Below are 13,898 nucleotides of genomic sequence, written 5' to 3' on the forward strand. Positions count from 1 at the left end.
TCTGTCTCCTCCTCCTCCTCTGGCTCCTCCTCTCTCCTCCTCTGTCTCCTCCTCCTCCTCTCTCCTCCTCTGTCTCCTCTTCCTCCTCCTGCGTCTCCTCCTCTGTCTCCTCCTCCTCCTCTTCCTCCTCCTCTCTCCTCCTCTGTCTCCTCCTCCTCCTCCTCTCTCCTCCTCCTCTTCCTCCTCCTCTCTCTTCCTCTGTCTCCTCCTCTCTCCTCTTCCTCCTCTCTCCTCCTCCTCCTCTTTCTCTGTCTCCTCCTCTCTCCTCCTCTCTCCTCCTCCTCCTCTCTCCTCCTCTATCTCCTCCTCCTCCTCCTCTCTCCTCCTCCTCCTCTCTCCTCCTCCTCTTCCTCCTCCTCTCTCTTCCTCTGTCTCCTCCTCTCTCCTCCTCTCTCCTCTTCCTCCTCTCTCCTCCTCCTCCTCTGTCTCCTCCTCTCTCCTCCTCCTCCGCTTCCTCCTCCTCTCTCCTCCTCTGTCTCCTCCTCCTCCTCCTCTCTCCTCCTCCTCTGTCTCCTCCTCTCTCCTCTTCCTCCTCTCTCCTCCTCCTCCTCTCTCCTCCTCCTCCTCTGTCTCCTCCTCTCTCCTCTTCCTCCTCTCTCCTCCTCCTCCCTCCTCCTCCTCCTCCTCCTCCTCTCTCCTCTGTCTCCTCCTCTCTCCTCCTCCTCCTCTCTCCTCCTCCTCCTCCTCCTCTCTCCTCCTCCTGTAGGAGGTGTGGTCTGTGTCGTCCAGGCGTCCTGTCTGTTGGACTATGCTGTGTTCGTCCTCTGGGTGGCGCCTCCTGAGCCGAGCTCGCCGCCTCCCTCCCTGCCCCCCCCGCCCCGCCGCTCAGTCAGTCCACATGTACGCCACCCGCCTGTACAGCCCCGCAGGGGGAGGAGGAGGAGGAGGAGGAGGAGGAGGTGGGGTTAAACAGGGGCGAAGGGCGGGGCTGGCCATGCTGGAGGCGCCCCACCCCCCCCACCCTCCTCACCCCCACCTGGGCCCACCTCCCCCCGCCTACCCGCTGTACCCGAGTCGCCCTGACGCCCACCGAGGAGTGCACTTCCACCACCACTACCACCCCCACCCCCCCCCTGCCCACCTGGCCCCGCCCCCGCTGCCCCCCCACTACCAGCACCACGCCCACTTCCACACATACGGAGGGGGGGCTCCCGCCGGAGGGGCCGCCGCCACCGGCAGCAAGAAGAAGACGTGGAACTTCATCCACGAGAAGATGAGCTACGACACATTCTTCACCATGAAGCGTCTGATCGAACGCTCTCGGCGTCCCGACGAGGTGCTGCGCTGGGTCACCCAGAACCCCGCCAAGATCTCCCACAACCACTACCCCGTCGCCCTGCAGAAGATCGGACAGCTGCTACAGGCCACGCCGCCGCCACGAGGCGGTGGGGACGACCCCGACGCTGAGGCTTCAGGAGGAGGAGCGGCAGAGGGAGGGGACGGACGCCAGATCCTGGAGCATCAGGACTTCCAGACGCTTTGTAACGCCATCGTCAACGACTGCGCCAAGTTTGACAACTTCAGCATCGTCAACTGTCTGTACGCCGTGGCGGCGCTCGGTGAGTTGACCACAACTAAACTGATCAGGTTTAACAGACGGGTGAGGCTCCTCGGGTGAGGCTCCTCGGGTGAGGCTCCTCGGGTGAGGCTCATCGGGTGAGGCTCCTCGGTTGAAGCTCCTCGGGTGAGGCTCCTCAGGCGAGGCTCCTCGAGTGAGGCTCCTCAGGTGAAGCTCCTCAGGTGAGGCTCCACAAGTGAGGCTAATTCGGTGAGGCTCGCTCGATGATGTCATACACTAATACGCTAATTTGCTGATGTGTGACATCATTCTATAATAATGATCATATCCATAAAGGTGAGAAGCAGAGAGACGAGGAGGAGAGCCCAGGTAAACGGAGAGGTGCTGAGGTCATACATATAGACAGGAAGTAGTTGGGTCAACATCTGGTCCTGTGTTTGTGGTCTCTTCAGGTCTTCCCAGTGACTCTCAGGTGGTCCAGGTGTTGGAGGCGGAGTCCCAGTCCAGACTGAACCAGTTCAACCAGAAGGACGTGTCCATGGTGTTCAGCTCCAGCATGAAGCTCCACCCGGGCAGCCAGCACCCTCTGACGGAGGCCTGCCTGGCCGGCCTGGAGAAGAACCTGGAGAGAGAGCGCCACCCGCAGACGCTCTTCCTGCTGCTCTCCTACTACAGACTCAAGTGGCGCTCGCTGCAGCCGCAGGAACCCGCCGCTGCTACGGGGGGCGCCACCGCTAACAACAACAACACGCCTCCGAACCCTGAACAACTGCTCGCCAACAGGTGAGAAGATCCTGATGTTAACGTCACACACTGGAGACTAAATCCATTAACTATAACCTTAAAGTTACCTTTAATGTTACCTTAATGTTACCTTAAAGTTACCTTAATGTTACCTTTAATGTTACCTTAAATGTTACCTTAAAGTTAACTTAAAGTTACCTTGATGTTACCTTTAATGCTACCTTAATGTTACCTTAAAGTTACCTTAATGTTACCTTAATGTTACCTTTTAAAGTTACCCTAATGTTACCTTAATGTTACCTTAAATGTTACCTTAATGTTACCTTAAAGTTAAATTAAAGTTACCTTGATGTTACCTTTAATGTTACCTTAATGTTACCTTAAAGTTACCTTAATGTTACCTTAAAGTTACCTTAATGTTACCTTAATGTTACCTTTAAAGTTACCTAATGTTACCTTAATGTTACCTTAAAGTCCTCAGTAATAATGATGTCAGTCAGGTGTTTTAATGAGGGTCCTTAAGGGGTTGTAATAGTACGGCGGGGTATATTAAGGGGTTGTTATAGTACGGCGGGGTATATTAAGGGGTTGTTATAGTACGGCGGGGTATATTAAGGGGTTGTAATAGTACAGCGGGGTATATTAAGGGGTTGTAATAGTAGGGAGGGGTATACTAAGGGGTTGTTATAGTACGGCGGGGTATATTAAGGGGTTGTAATAGTACGACGGGGTATATTAAGGGGTTGTAATAGTACGGCGGGGTATATTAAGGGGTTGTAATAGTAGGGCGGGGTATACTAAGGGGTTGTTATAGTACGGCGGCGTATATTAAGGGGTTGTAATAGTACGGCGGGGTATATTAAGGGGTTGTAATAGTACGGCGGGGTATATTAAGGGGTTGTAATAGTACGACGGGGTATATTAAGGGGTTGTAATAGTACGGCGGGGTATATTAAGGGGTTGTAATAGTAGGGCGGGGTATACTAAGGGGTTGTTATAGTACGGCGGCGTATATTAAGGGGTTGTAATAGTACGGCGGGGTATATTAAGGGGTTGTAATAGTACGGCGGGGTATATTAAGGGGTTGTAATAGTACGGCGGGGTATATTAAGGGGTTGTAATAGTACGGCGGAGTATATTAAGGGGTTGTAATAGTACGGCGGGGTATATTAAGGGGTTGTAATAGTACGGCGGGGTATACTAAGGGGTTGTTATAGTACGGCGGGGTATATTAAGGGGTTGTAATAGTACGGCGGGGTATACTAAGGGGTTGTTATAGTACGGCGGGGTATACTAAGGGGTTGTTATAGTACGGCGGGGTATACTAAGGGGTAGTTATAGTACGGCGGGGTATACTAAGGAGTTGTTATAGTACGGTGGGGTATACTAAGGGGTTGTTATAGTACGGCGGGGTATACTAAGGGGTTGTTATAGTACGGCGGGGTATATTAAGGGGTTGTAATAGTATGGCGGGGTATACTAAGGGGTTGTTATAGTACGGCGGGGTATATTAAGGGGTTGTACTAGTACGGCGGGGTATACTAAGGGGTTGTTATAGTACGGCGGGATATATTAAGGGGTTGTAATAGTACGGCGGGATATACTAAGGGGTTGTTATAGTACGGCGGGGTATACTAAGGGGTTGTTATAGTACGGCGGGGTATATTAAGGGGTTGTAATAGTAGGGCGGGGTATACTAAGGGGTTGTTATAGTACGGCGGGGTATATTAAGGGGTTGTAATAGTACGGCGGGGTATATTAAGGGGTTGTAATAGTAGGGTGGGGTATACTAAGGGGTTGTTATAGTACGGCGGGGTATATTAAGGGGTTGTAATAGTACGGCGGGGTATACTAAGGGGTTGTAATAGTACGGCGGGGTATATTAAGGGGTTGTAATAGTACGGCGGGGTATATTAAGGGGTTGTAATAGTACGACGGGGTATATTAAGGGGTTGTAATAGTACGGCGGGGTATATTAAGGGGTTGTAATAGTACGGCGGGGTATACTAAGGGGTTGTTATAGTACGGCGGGGTATATTAAGGGGTTGTAATAGTACGGCGGGGTATACTAAGGGGTTGTTATAGTACGGCGGGGTATATTAAGGGGTTGTAATAGTACGGCGGGGTATATTAAGGGGTTGTTATAGTAGGGCGGGGTATACTAAGGGGTTGTAATAGTACGGCGGGGTATATTAAGGGGTTGTTATAGTACGGCGGGGTATATTAAGGGGTTGTAATAATACGGCGGGGTATATTAAGGGGTTGTAATAGTACGACGCGGTATATTAAGGGGTTGTAATAGTACGACGGGGTATATTAAGGGGTTGTAATAGTACGGCGGGGTATATTAAGGGTTTGTAATAGTACGGCGGGGTATACTAAGGGGTTGTAATAGTACGGCGGGGTATATTAAGGGGTTGTAATAGTACGACGGGGTATATTAAGGGGTTGTAATAGTACGACGGAGTATATTAAGAGGTTGTAATAGTACGACGGGGTATATTAAGGGGTTGTAATAGTACGGCGGGGTATACTAAGGGGTTGTAATAGTACGGCGGGGTATACTAAGGGGTTGTTATAGTACGGCGGGGTATATTAAGGGGTTGTAATAGTACGGCGGGGTATACTAAGGGGTTGTTATAGTACGGCGGGGTATATTAAGGGGTTGTAATAGTACGGCGGGGTATATTAAGGGGTTGTAATAGTACGGCGGGGTATATTAAGGGGTTGTAATAGTACGGCGGGGTATATTAAGGGGTTGTAATAGTACGGCGGGGTATATTAAGGGGTTGTAATAGTACGGCGGGGTATATTAAGGGGTTGTAATAGTACGGCGGGGTATATTAAGGGGTTATAATAGTACGGCGGGGTATACTAAGGGGTTGTTATAGTACGGCGGGGTATATTAAGGGGTTGTAATAGTACGGCGGGGTATATTAAGGGGTTGTAATAGTACGGCGGGGTATACTAAGGGGTTGTTATAGTACGGCGGGGTATATTAAGGGGTTGTAATAGTACGGCGGGGTATATTAAGGGGTTGTAATAGTACGGCGGGGTATACTAAGGGGTTGTTATAGTACGGCGGGGTATACTGTATAGTCAGGAGTTTATTTTTTCAGCACTGACTGGACAGCTACATAAAAGGTGCCAAATGTTCCATGTAAGGGCTTTTCAAAATAAGGTGTTTTGGTTTTTCAAATGAAAGGACAAATGAAGGATCTCTGGCTACTGATCAACCCTTCAGGGTTCATTAAGGGGATTTTAAAGATTCTAACAGGTGTGAACTTCTGTCTCTTTGTCTGTTTCTGACTTCAGGAAGATCCTTCGTCTGGTCAAACACACGCTGGCGAGCGTCAGTGGCGTTCGTGACCAGGAGATGGCGCTGCTGGACGAGATGTTGGCGGCGTGCGTACGGGAGGCGAGCAACAAGAGTCTGGAGTTGATCTTCAGCTCACACCTGTTCTACCAGAACAGACAGGAGAGGTTTATTAGCAGCCTGGCAGGTGAGCTTCACATGTGGTTCACACCGGGTTCACACCGGGTTCACAACTGGTTCACACCGGGTTCACTTTGGCTTAAACCTGAACCATAAACCTGAACCTGAACCCATACCCAGACCCGGTCCATGGGGGTCAGCTCTGTGGGAGCTCCTGTATTGATCATGTGACTTGTTGCTCTCCACCAGAGGAGTTGCCGAAGAAGATGGACAGCATCACTCCGTACACGATGGCTCTGATTGCCAAATACATCGCTCGCCATCGCCTGAGAGAGACCCGCCTGCTCGACACCATCGCAGACTTCCTGGTGAAGAAGGCCGAGTACCTGGACAGTAAGGTGAGGACCGAACCGGCGGTGATATGGTCTTCTGTACCGGTGTACCGGTGTACGGGTGTATGGGACTCTGCAGGTGTGTCTGTCCGTGTGTCTTCAGGTGATCCAGAAGCTGGTGTTCCCGTTCAGCAGGATGAGTTACCGTCCGTCCGGCGAGCAGCAGTTCTTCTCCCGACTGGAGGAAGTGGTGGAGCTGAAGGCGCTCAGCTCGCCGCTCGCCACCGTCAACATCCTCATGTCTCTGTTCCAGCTGGGACACTTCCCGGGCCTGGTCCTGCACCGCGTCTTCTCCTCCGCCTTCATCAGCAACGTCACCAGTCAGTACCAGAACACACCAGTAGAGCTCCAAAGAGTACTCATTACTGCCTTACAGTACCAGTAGAGCTCCAAAGAGTACTCATTACTGCCTTACAGTACCAGTAGAGCTCCAAAGAGTATTCATTACTGCCTTACAGTACCAGTAGAGCTCCAAAGAGTATTCATTACTGCCTTACAGTACCAGTAGAGCTCTAAAGAGTACTCATTACTGCCTTACAGTACCAGTAGAGCTCTAAAGAGTACTCATTACTGCCTTACAGTACCAGTAGAGCTCCAAAGAGTATTCATTACTGCCTTACAGTACCAGTAGAGCTCTAAAGAGTACTCATTACTGCCTTACAGTACCAGTAGAGCTCCAAAGAGTACTCATTACTGCCTTACAGTACCAGTAGAGCTCCAAAGAGTACTCATTACTGCCTTACAGTACCAGTAGAGCTCTAAAGAGTACTCATTACTGCCTTACAGTACCAGTAGAGCTCCAAAGAGTACTCATTACTGCCTTACAGTACCAGTAGAGCTCCAAAGAGTACTCATTACTGCCTTACAGTACCAGTAGAGCTCTAAAGAGTACTCATTACTGCCTTACAGTACCGGTAGAGCTCCAAAGAGTACTCATTACTGCCTTACAGTACCAGTAGAGCTCTAAAGAGTACTCATTACTGCCTTACAGTACAAGTAGAGCTCTGAAGAGTACTCATTACTGCCTTACAGTACCAGTAGAGCTCTGAAGAGTATTCATTACTGCCTTACAGTACCAGTAGAGCTCTAAAGAGTATTCATTACTGCCTTACAGTACCAGTAGAGCTCTAAAGAGTACTCATTACTGCCTTACAGTACCAGTAGAGCTCTGAAGAGTACTCATTACTGCCTTACAGTACCAGTAGAGCTCCAAAGAGTATTCATTACTGCCTTACAGTACCAGTAGAGCTCCAAAGAGTATTCATTACTGCCTTACAGTACCAGTAGAGCTCTAAAGAGTACTTATTACTGCCTTACAGTATCAGTAGAGCTCTAAAGAGTACTTATTACTGCCTTACAGTACCAGTAGAGCTCTAAAGAGTACTTATTACTGCCTTACAGTACCAGTAGAGCTCTAAAGAGTACTTATTACTGCCTTACAGTACCAGTAGAGCTCCAAAGAGTATTCATTACTGCCTTACAGTACCAGTAGAGCTCTAAAGAGTACTTATTACTGCCTTTTACAGTACAAGTAGAGCTCTGAAGAGTACTCATTACTACCTTACAGTACCAGTAGAGCTCTAAAGAGTACTCATTACTGCCTTACAGTACCAGTAGAGCTCTAAAGAGTACTTATTACTGCCTTTTACAGTACAAGTAGAGCTCTGAAGAGTATTCATTACTGCCTTACAGTACCAGTAGAGCTCTAAAGAGTACTTATTACTGCCTTACAGTACCAGTAGAGCTCTAAAGAGTACTCATTACTGCCTTACAGTACCAGTAGAGCTCTAAAGAGTACTCATTACTGCCTTACAGTACCAGTAGAGCTCTGAAGAGTATTCATTACTGCCTTACAGTACCAGTAGAGCTCTAAAGAGTACTCATTACTGCCTTACAGTACCAGTAGAGCTCTAAAGAGTACTCATTACTGCCTTACAGTACCAGTAGAGCTCTAAAGAGTACTCATTACTGCCTTACAGTACCAGTAGAGCTCTAAAGAGTACTCATTACTGCCTTACAGTACCAGTAGAGCTCTAAAGAGTACTCATTACTGCCTTACAGTACCAGTAGAGCTCTAAAGAGTACTTATTACTGCCTTACAGTACCAGTAGAGCTCTAAAGAGTACTCATTACTGCCTTACAGTACCAGTAGAGCTCTAAAGAGTACTCATTACTGCCTTACAGTACCAGTAGAGCTCTAAAGAGTACTCATTACTGCCTTACAGTACCAGTAGAGCTCTAAAGAGTACTCATTACTGCCTTACAGTACCAGTAGAGCTCTAAAGAGTACTCATTACTGCCTTACAGTACCAGTATGTGTGTGGTGTATTTCTGTGTTGTACAGACAGTCCGTACGCTCTGATCGTCCGGCGGTACCTCTCTCTGCTGGACGCTGCCGTTGAGCTGGAGTACCGAGACTACACCGGACCACGACTGCAGGATGCCCACAAGGTTCTGATGTTCGACCACGCCCTGACTGCTGACGAGGTCAACCGCAAGTACAGGTAAACCTGGACCGGACCAACCGGCAGAACTGGACCGGACCAACCGGCAGAACTGGACCTGCATCTTTCTAGTACTCAAGTGGGTCTGACCGGTCTGGTCCTGGTCACTCCTGACTAGTTGTGACTGGATCTTCTGGCTGGTTCTGACTGGTTCTGACTGGTTCTGACTGGTTCTGACTGGTTCTGACTGGTTCTGACCGGTTCTGGCCAGTTCTTGCCGGTTCTGGCTGGTTCTTGCTGGTCCTGACCGGTTCTGGCCGGTTCTGGCTGGTTCTTGCTGGTTCTGGCTGGTTCTGGCTGGTCCTGACCGGTTCTGACCGGTTCTGTTTTGTCTCCTGTCAGTTATAAAGGTCTGGTGGCTGAAGCTCTGAGACAGCTGGTTGGAGAACAGAACTACAAACAGGACGAAGTACTGGCCCCAGGATATTACACAGGTACTACACACAGAGTACTACACACAGAGTACTACACACAGAGTACTACACTCAGAGTACTGCGTTTCCATGACGATGTGATCACCTGTTGGTCTCCAGACTTCGTGTTGTGGATGGACTCTTCTGGTCGGGTTCTACCCATCAGGACCGGCGCCGGTCTGGCTCTCAGCATCGTTTCTCCGTCCTGCGTCGCCGTGGCGACCAAGTCAGCTGACGGTGCGGTTGCCGTGGTGACTTCAGAGTTCCAGAAGTTTTCTCCGTTCGCGCCGCCGGAGGAGGGCGCCGAGCAGCCGTGTCAGGTGGGCGATGCGACGGGCGGAGCAGCGGAGGGTCGGTGCTTCCTGCCCCACCACATCCGCAGCACGCCGGGGGCCACGGGGCCCCCGCGTCCCGGGACCAACGGCGGCCCTTACGGCCCATACTACGTCCCAGCGGCGGAGTACTACTCCAGCCTGGCCAAGGAGCACTCTCTGGAGAGCCAGGACAGCTCCACGCTCAGCAGCCCCCCCTCTGACGGCCTGGCCCCGCCCGGAGTCCAGGGACCGGCGGGGGCCTCGGCGCCGGACTCACTCTTCCAGTTCTCCATCGGGAAGATCCTGGAGGACGAGGGGGGGTCCCCAGGGGGCCCGGGGACAGACTGCGAGCTGCCGGGGTTCTACGAGGGTGTGACGTATTCTGAGGGGTCCGGGGCCGACAGAGGGCCCCCGTCACCACAGCTCCACCCCCCCGACAGACCTGACGCCGACAACCCCTCGACGGAGCAGAGAGCGATCAGGAGGTCAGTCTGCCTCAGAGGGACCCTGATGGAACCTGAACCTGAACCTGAACCGGTGTGGTGGTGTGTAACCGGGTCTCTGTGTCTCTGCAGGGTCATCATGTCCGTCAACGATAAGTGGCACTACTGCCACAACTCTGAGGTTCTGGTGGGTTCTCGAGCCATGAGGGACCGGCACCTGAGGCTTCTGGGATACATCATCCTACAGGTGGGTCCACACACAGACCTCCTCCCGAGGCCTGATGGGATATGTAGTCCTTCCATTAATACTCCAGCCGGCTGCTTCATTAGAATAATAATAATACGTTTATTTGTAGAGCACTTTTCAAACACAAAGCACAAAATGCTTTCCAAGGAAACCCACATCATGTACAACAGAATACACTGAAACATAAATAATGAAACCAAAACAATAGAAACAAGCATATACATATTCATACAGTTACATATGCACATATATACACATCAGCAAATAAAAAGTGAAGAGAAAGACTGAGCTGTGTCTTTATTGAGAACACGGAACCGTACCTTCTGCTTTTGAGGTTTTATAGTAGCATGGAGGACTGTTAAACAGGATACACATATGGTCACACACAGCAAGATCTCTGATGGAGAGACTGTCATTACATAAACATTATATGTATTATTATTATTATTATTATATTATTATTATTATTAATTCTTTATTATAATATTATTCTTTATTATTATTTAATTTCTTATATTTTTATATTTATTATTAATAATAATAATAATAATAATAATAATAATAATTATTATTATTCTATTTATTTTTAATTAATGATGTATTATTATTATATTATTTATTATTATTATTATTATAATGAATTATTATTTTTGGACCCCTTTAGACATGAAGCCGCCTATCTATCAGCTGGTCAACAAACAGTTCCAACATGTCAGTTTCCCTCTGCTTCCAGTCTTTGTGCTGTGCTAAGCTAAGCTAAGCTAAGCTAAGCTAAGCTCAGCTCAGCTCTCTGTTGTCTTGTCATCCCTCCCAGCTGCCGTACCACGAGCTGGAGAAGCTGAACGGCATCGAGGAGGTGAAGCAGTACCTGCACAAGAAGCTGCTGGACGCCCCGCTATGACGCTCTGTGTGTGTGTGTGTGTGTGTGTGCGTGTGTGTGCGTGTGTGTGTATATGTGTGTGCGCGCGCGTGTGTGTATATGTGTGTGCGCGCGCGTGTGTATATGTGTGTGCGCGCGCGTGTGTGTATGTTTGAATCCTGGTTCCTGGGGTCAAAGGTCAGCAGATTGATATCACCTGCACGTTAACGTGTTGATTCAGATCGCAGCTGATGATGATGTCATCAGTGATGTCATCAGTGAACCAGCTGATCAATGAGCTCATGGTCTGGTCAGCTGACAGGAAACAGAAGAGAACACTTAATAGAGCAGTTAACAGTTGTGACATCACTAATGAGCAGCTGGACTCAGACTCCCATCAGGCTGTGCGGCTTCTTAAAGGACCGTCCCGCTGCTTTCTGACCATGTTCCAACTCGTCCGTCCGTCCTCAGACTGACCTCCAGACTGACCTCCAAACTGACCTCAGACTGACCTCCAAACTGACCTCCAGACTGACCTCCAGACTGACCTCCAAACTGACCTCAGACTGACCTCAGACTGACCTCCAGACTGACCTCCAGACTGACCTCAGACTGACCTCCAGACTGACCTCCAGACTGACCTCAGACTGACCTCCAGACTGACCTCCAGACTGACCTCAGACTGACCTCCAGACTGACCTCAGACTGACCTCCAGACTGACCTCAGACTGACCTCCAAACTGACCTCAGACTGACCTCAGACTGACCTCCAGACTGACCTCAGACTGACCTCCAGACTGACCTCAGACTGACCTCCAAACTGACCTCAGACTGACCTCAGACTGACCTCCAAACTGACTTCAGACTGACCTCCAGACTGACCTCCAGACTGACCTCCAAACTGACCTCCAGACTGACCTCCAAACTGACTTCAGACTGACCTCAGACTGACCTCCAAACTGACTTCAGACTGACCTCCAGACTGACCTCCAAACTGACCTCCAGACTGACCTCAGACTGACCTCCAGACTGACCTCAGACTGACCTCCAAACTGACCTCAGACTGACCTCAGACTGACCTCCAAACTGACTTCAGACTGACCTCCAGACTGACCTCCAGACTGACCTCCAAACTGACCTCCAGACTGACCTCCAAACTGACTTCAGACTGACCTCAGACTGACCTCCAAACTGACTTCAGACTGACCTCAGACTGACCTCCAAACTGACCTCCAGACTGACCTCCAAACTGACTTCAGACTGACCTCAGACTGACCTCCAGACTGACCTCAGACTGACCTCCAAACTGACTTCAGACTGACCTCAGACTGACCTCCAGACTGACCTCAGACTGACCTCCAAACTGACCTCAGACTGACCTCCAGACTGACCTCCAGACTGACCTCCAAACTGACTTCAGACTGACCTCCAAACTGACTTCAGACTGACCTCCAGACTGACTTCAGACTGACCTCCAGACTGACCTCCAAACTGACCTCCAGACTGACCTCAGACTGACCTCCAGACTGACCTCAGACTGACCTCCAAACTGACCTCAGACTGACCTCAGACTGACCTCCAAACTGACTTCAGACTGACCTCCAGACTGACCTCCAGACTGACCTCCAAACTGACCTCCAGACTGACCTCCAAACTGACTTCAGACTGACCTCAGACTGACCTCCAAACTGACTTCAGACTGACCTCAGACTGACCTCCAAACTGACCTCCAGACTGACCTCCAAACTGACTTCAGACTGACCTCAGACTGACCTCCAGACTGACCTCAGACTGACCTCCAAACTGACTTCAGACTGACCTCAGACTGACCTCCAGACTGACCTCAGACTGACCTCCAAACTGACCTCAGACTGACCTCCAGACTGACCTCCAGACTGACCTCCAAACTGACTTCAGACTGACCTCCAAACTGACTTCAGACTGACCTCCAGACTGACTTCAGACTGACCTCCAGATGTCGTCTCCAGAACCACGCTGACCTTGTGATGTCATCATGTCAGTGTCGTTGTACGGAGGTCGTGCAGCTGACAGCAGTTTTGAAGTGTCCTTGAACGCACCGTCGGGGCTGCTGTCATTAGGTGTGACGGAGGATAGTTTTGGAACACGGTCGACAGAAACACCCGACGGTCCTGTAACGGGTCAGAGTGCAGGCTGTGATCTGATTTGTCGCTGTGTGGGTGGACAAACATATCTTTTTTTGGGGGGGGGGGGTCTTTTTATAAAGTTTGGTAACGATGCATGTGCGGGACTCTGTTTTTCGGGGCATCACTGTTTTATAAAGTCAGATGATGAAGCTGGGAGAGCAGGGGCTGATGGGTACTGTAGTTCTCTCTGAATGCACACTGAGGGGAGGGGGAGAGTTACCATGGTAACACGGTGGGCGTGCCAAAGGCCCGGAGGATGAGCGCCGGGATGATTGGGGGGCGGAGGGGGTGATTAATGTCGGGGTCAAAGGTCAGATTATTTATTTGTGTATCGGGACGGAAAGAAGCTTGTTTATATTCTATAAATCTATTCATTCATTCATATATACGTATATATATATATTAATATATATATATATGAATATCATTCAAATGTCTATAAAACCTGAAACTGAACTCGTCTGTGTCGTGTTATTATTATTATTATTATTAACACGTTATGTTTTTATCATGTTTATTTGTGTTTATAGTTTATATTGTATATTAGTAGAATTTAAATTTGTTATTATTATATTCTAGTGTTTATATATTCTTCTGTTATTATACTGTTTGACTTGCACCAACATAACCAAAGCAAATTCCTAGTGTATACTTCTTACACCTGGCAATACACACCATTCTAGTTCTGATTCTGGTTCTGATGACGTCATCTGAGAAAAGATCAGTTAACAATAAATAAAGGTCAATAAACAGGTGGACAACAGGTCCAGAGCCAAAGTCCAGAGTGAGGTCCGACAAGTCCAGAGCAAGGTCCAGAGCCAAAGTCCAGAGTGAGGTCCGACAAGTCCAGAGCAAGGTCCGA

General features: G+C 49.4%; 1 protein-coding gene across 2 annotated transcripts in view; it reads left to right on the plus strand.

The window, feature by feature from the left end:
* Positions 1 to 13,492, plus strand: part of fastk (Fas-activated serine/threonine kinase) — a 14,937-nt gene extending 1,445 nt beyond the window's left edge. For both annotated transcript variants that reach the window (XM_074649793.1, XM_074649792.1), the window contains exons 3-12: positions 707 to 1,559; positions 1,972 to 2,302; positions 5,579 to 5,766; positions 5,949 to 6,097; positions 6,195 to 6,411; positions 8,436 to 8,595; positions 8,938 to 9,029; positions 9,129 to 9,807; positions 9,898 to 10,012; positions 10,827 to 13,492. In XM_074649793.1, the coding sequence (XP_074505894.1) occupies positions 749 to 1,559; positions 1,972 to 2,302; positions 5,579 to 5,766; positions 5,949 to 6,097; positions 6,195 to 6,411; positions 8,436 to 8,595; positions 8,938 to 9,029; positions 9,129 to 9,807; positions 9,898 to 10,012; positions 10,827 to 10,913 (2,829 nt within the window). In that variant the 5' untranslated portion in view covers positions 707 to 748 and the 3' untranslated portion in view covers positions 10,914 to 13,492. The remainder of the gene's footprint in view (positions 1 to 706; positions 1,560 to 1,971; positions 2,303 to 5,578; positions 5,767 to 5,948; positions 6,098 to 6,194; positions 6,412 to 8,435; positions 8,596 to 8,937; positions 9,030 to 9,128; positions 9,808 to 9,897; positions 10,013 to 10,826) is intronic.
* Positions 13,493 to 13,898: the final 406 nt, after the last annotated feature.

This window comes from Sebastes fasciatus, chromosome 11, assembly GCF_043250625.1.
Source record: "Sebastes fasciatus isolate fSebFas1 chromosome 11, fSebFas1.pri, whole genome shotgun sequence".
NCBI classification, from domain to species: domain Eukaryota; kingdom Metazoa; phylum Chordata; class Actinopteri; order Perciformes; family Sebastidae; genus Sebastes; species Sebastes fasciatus.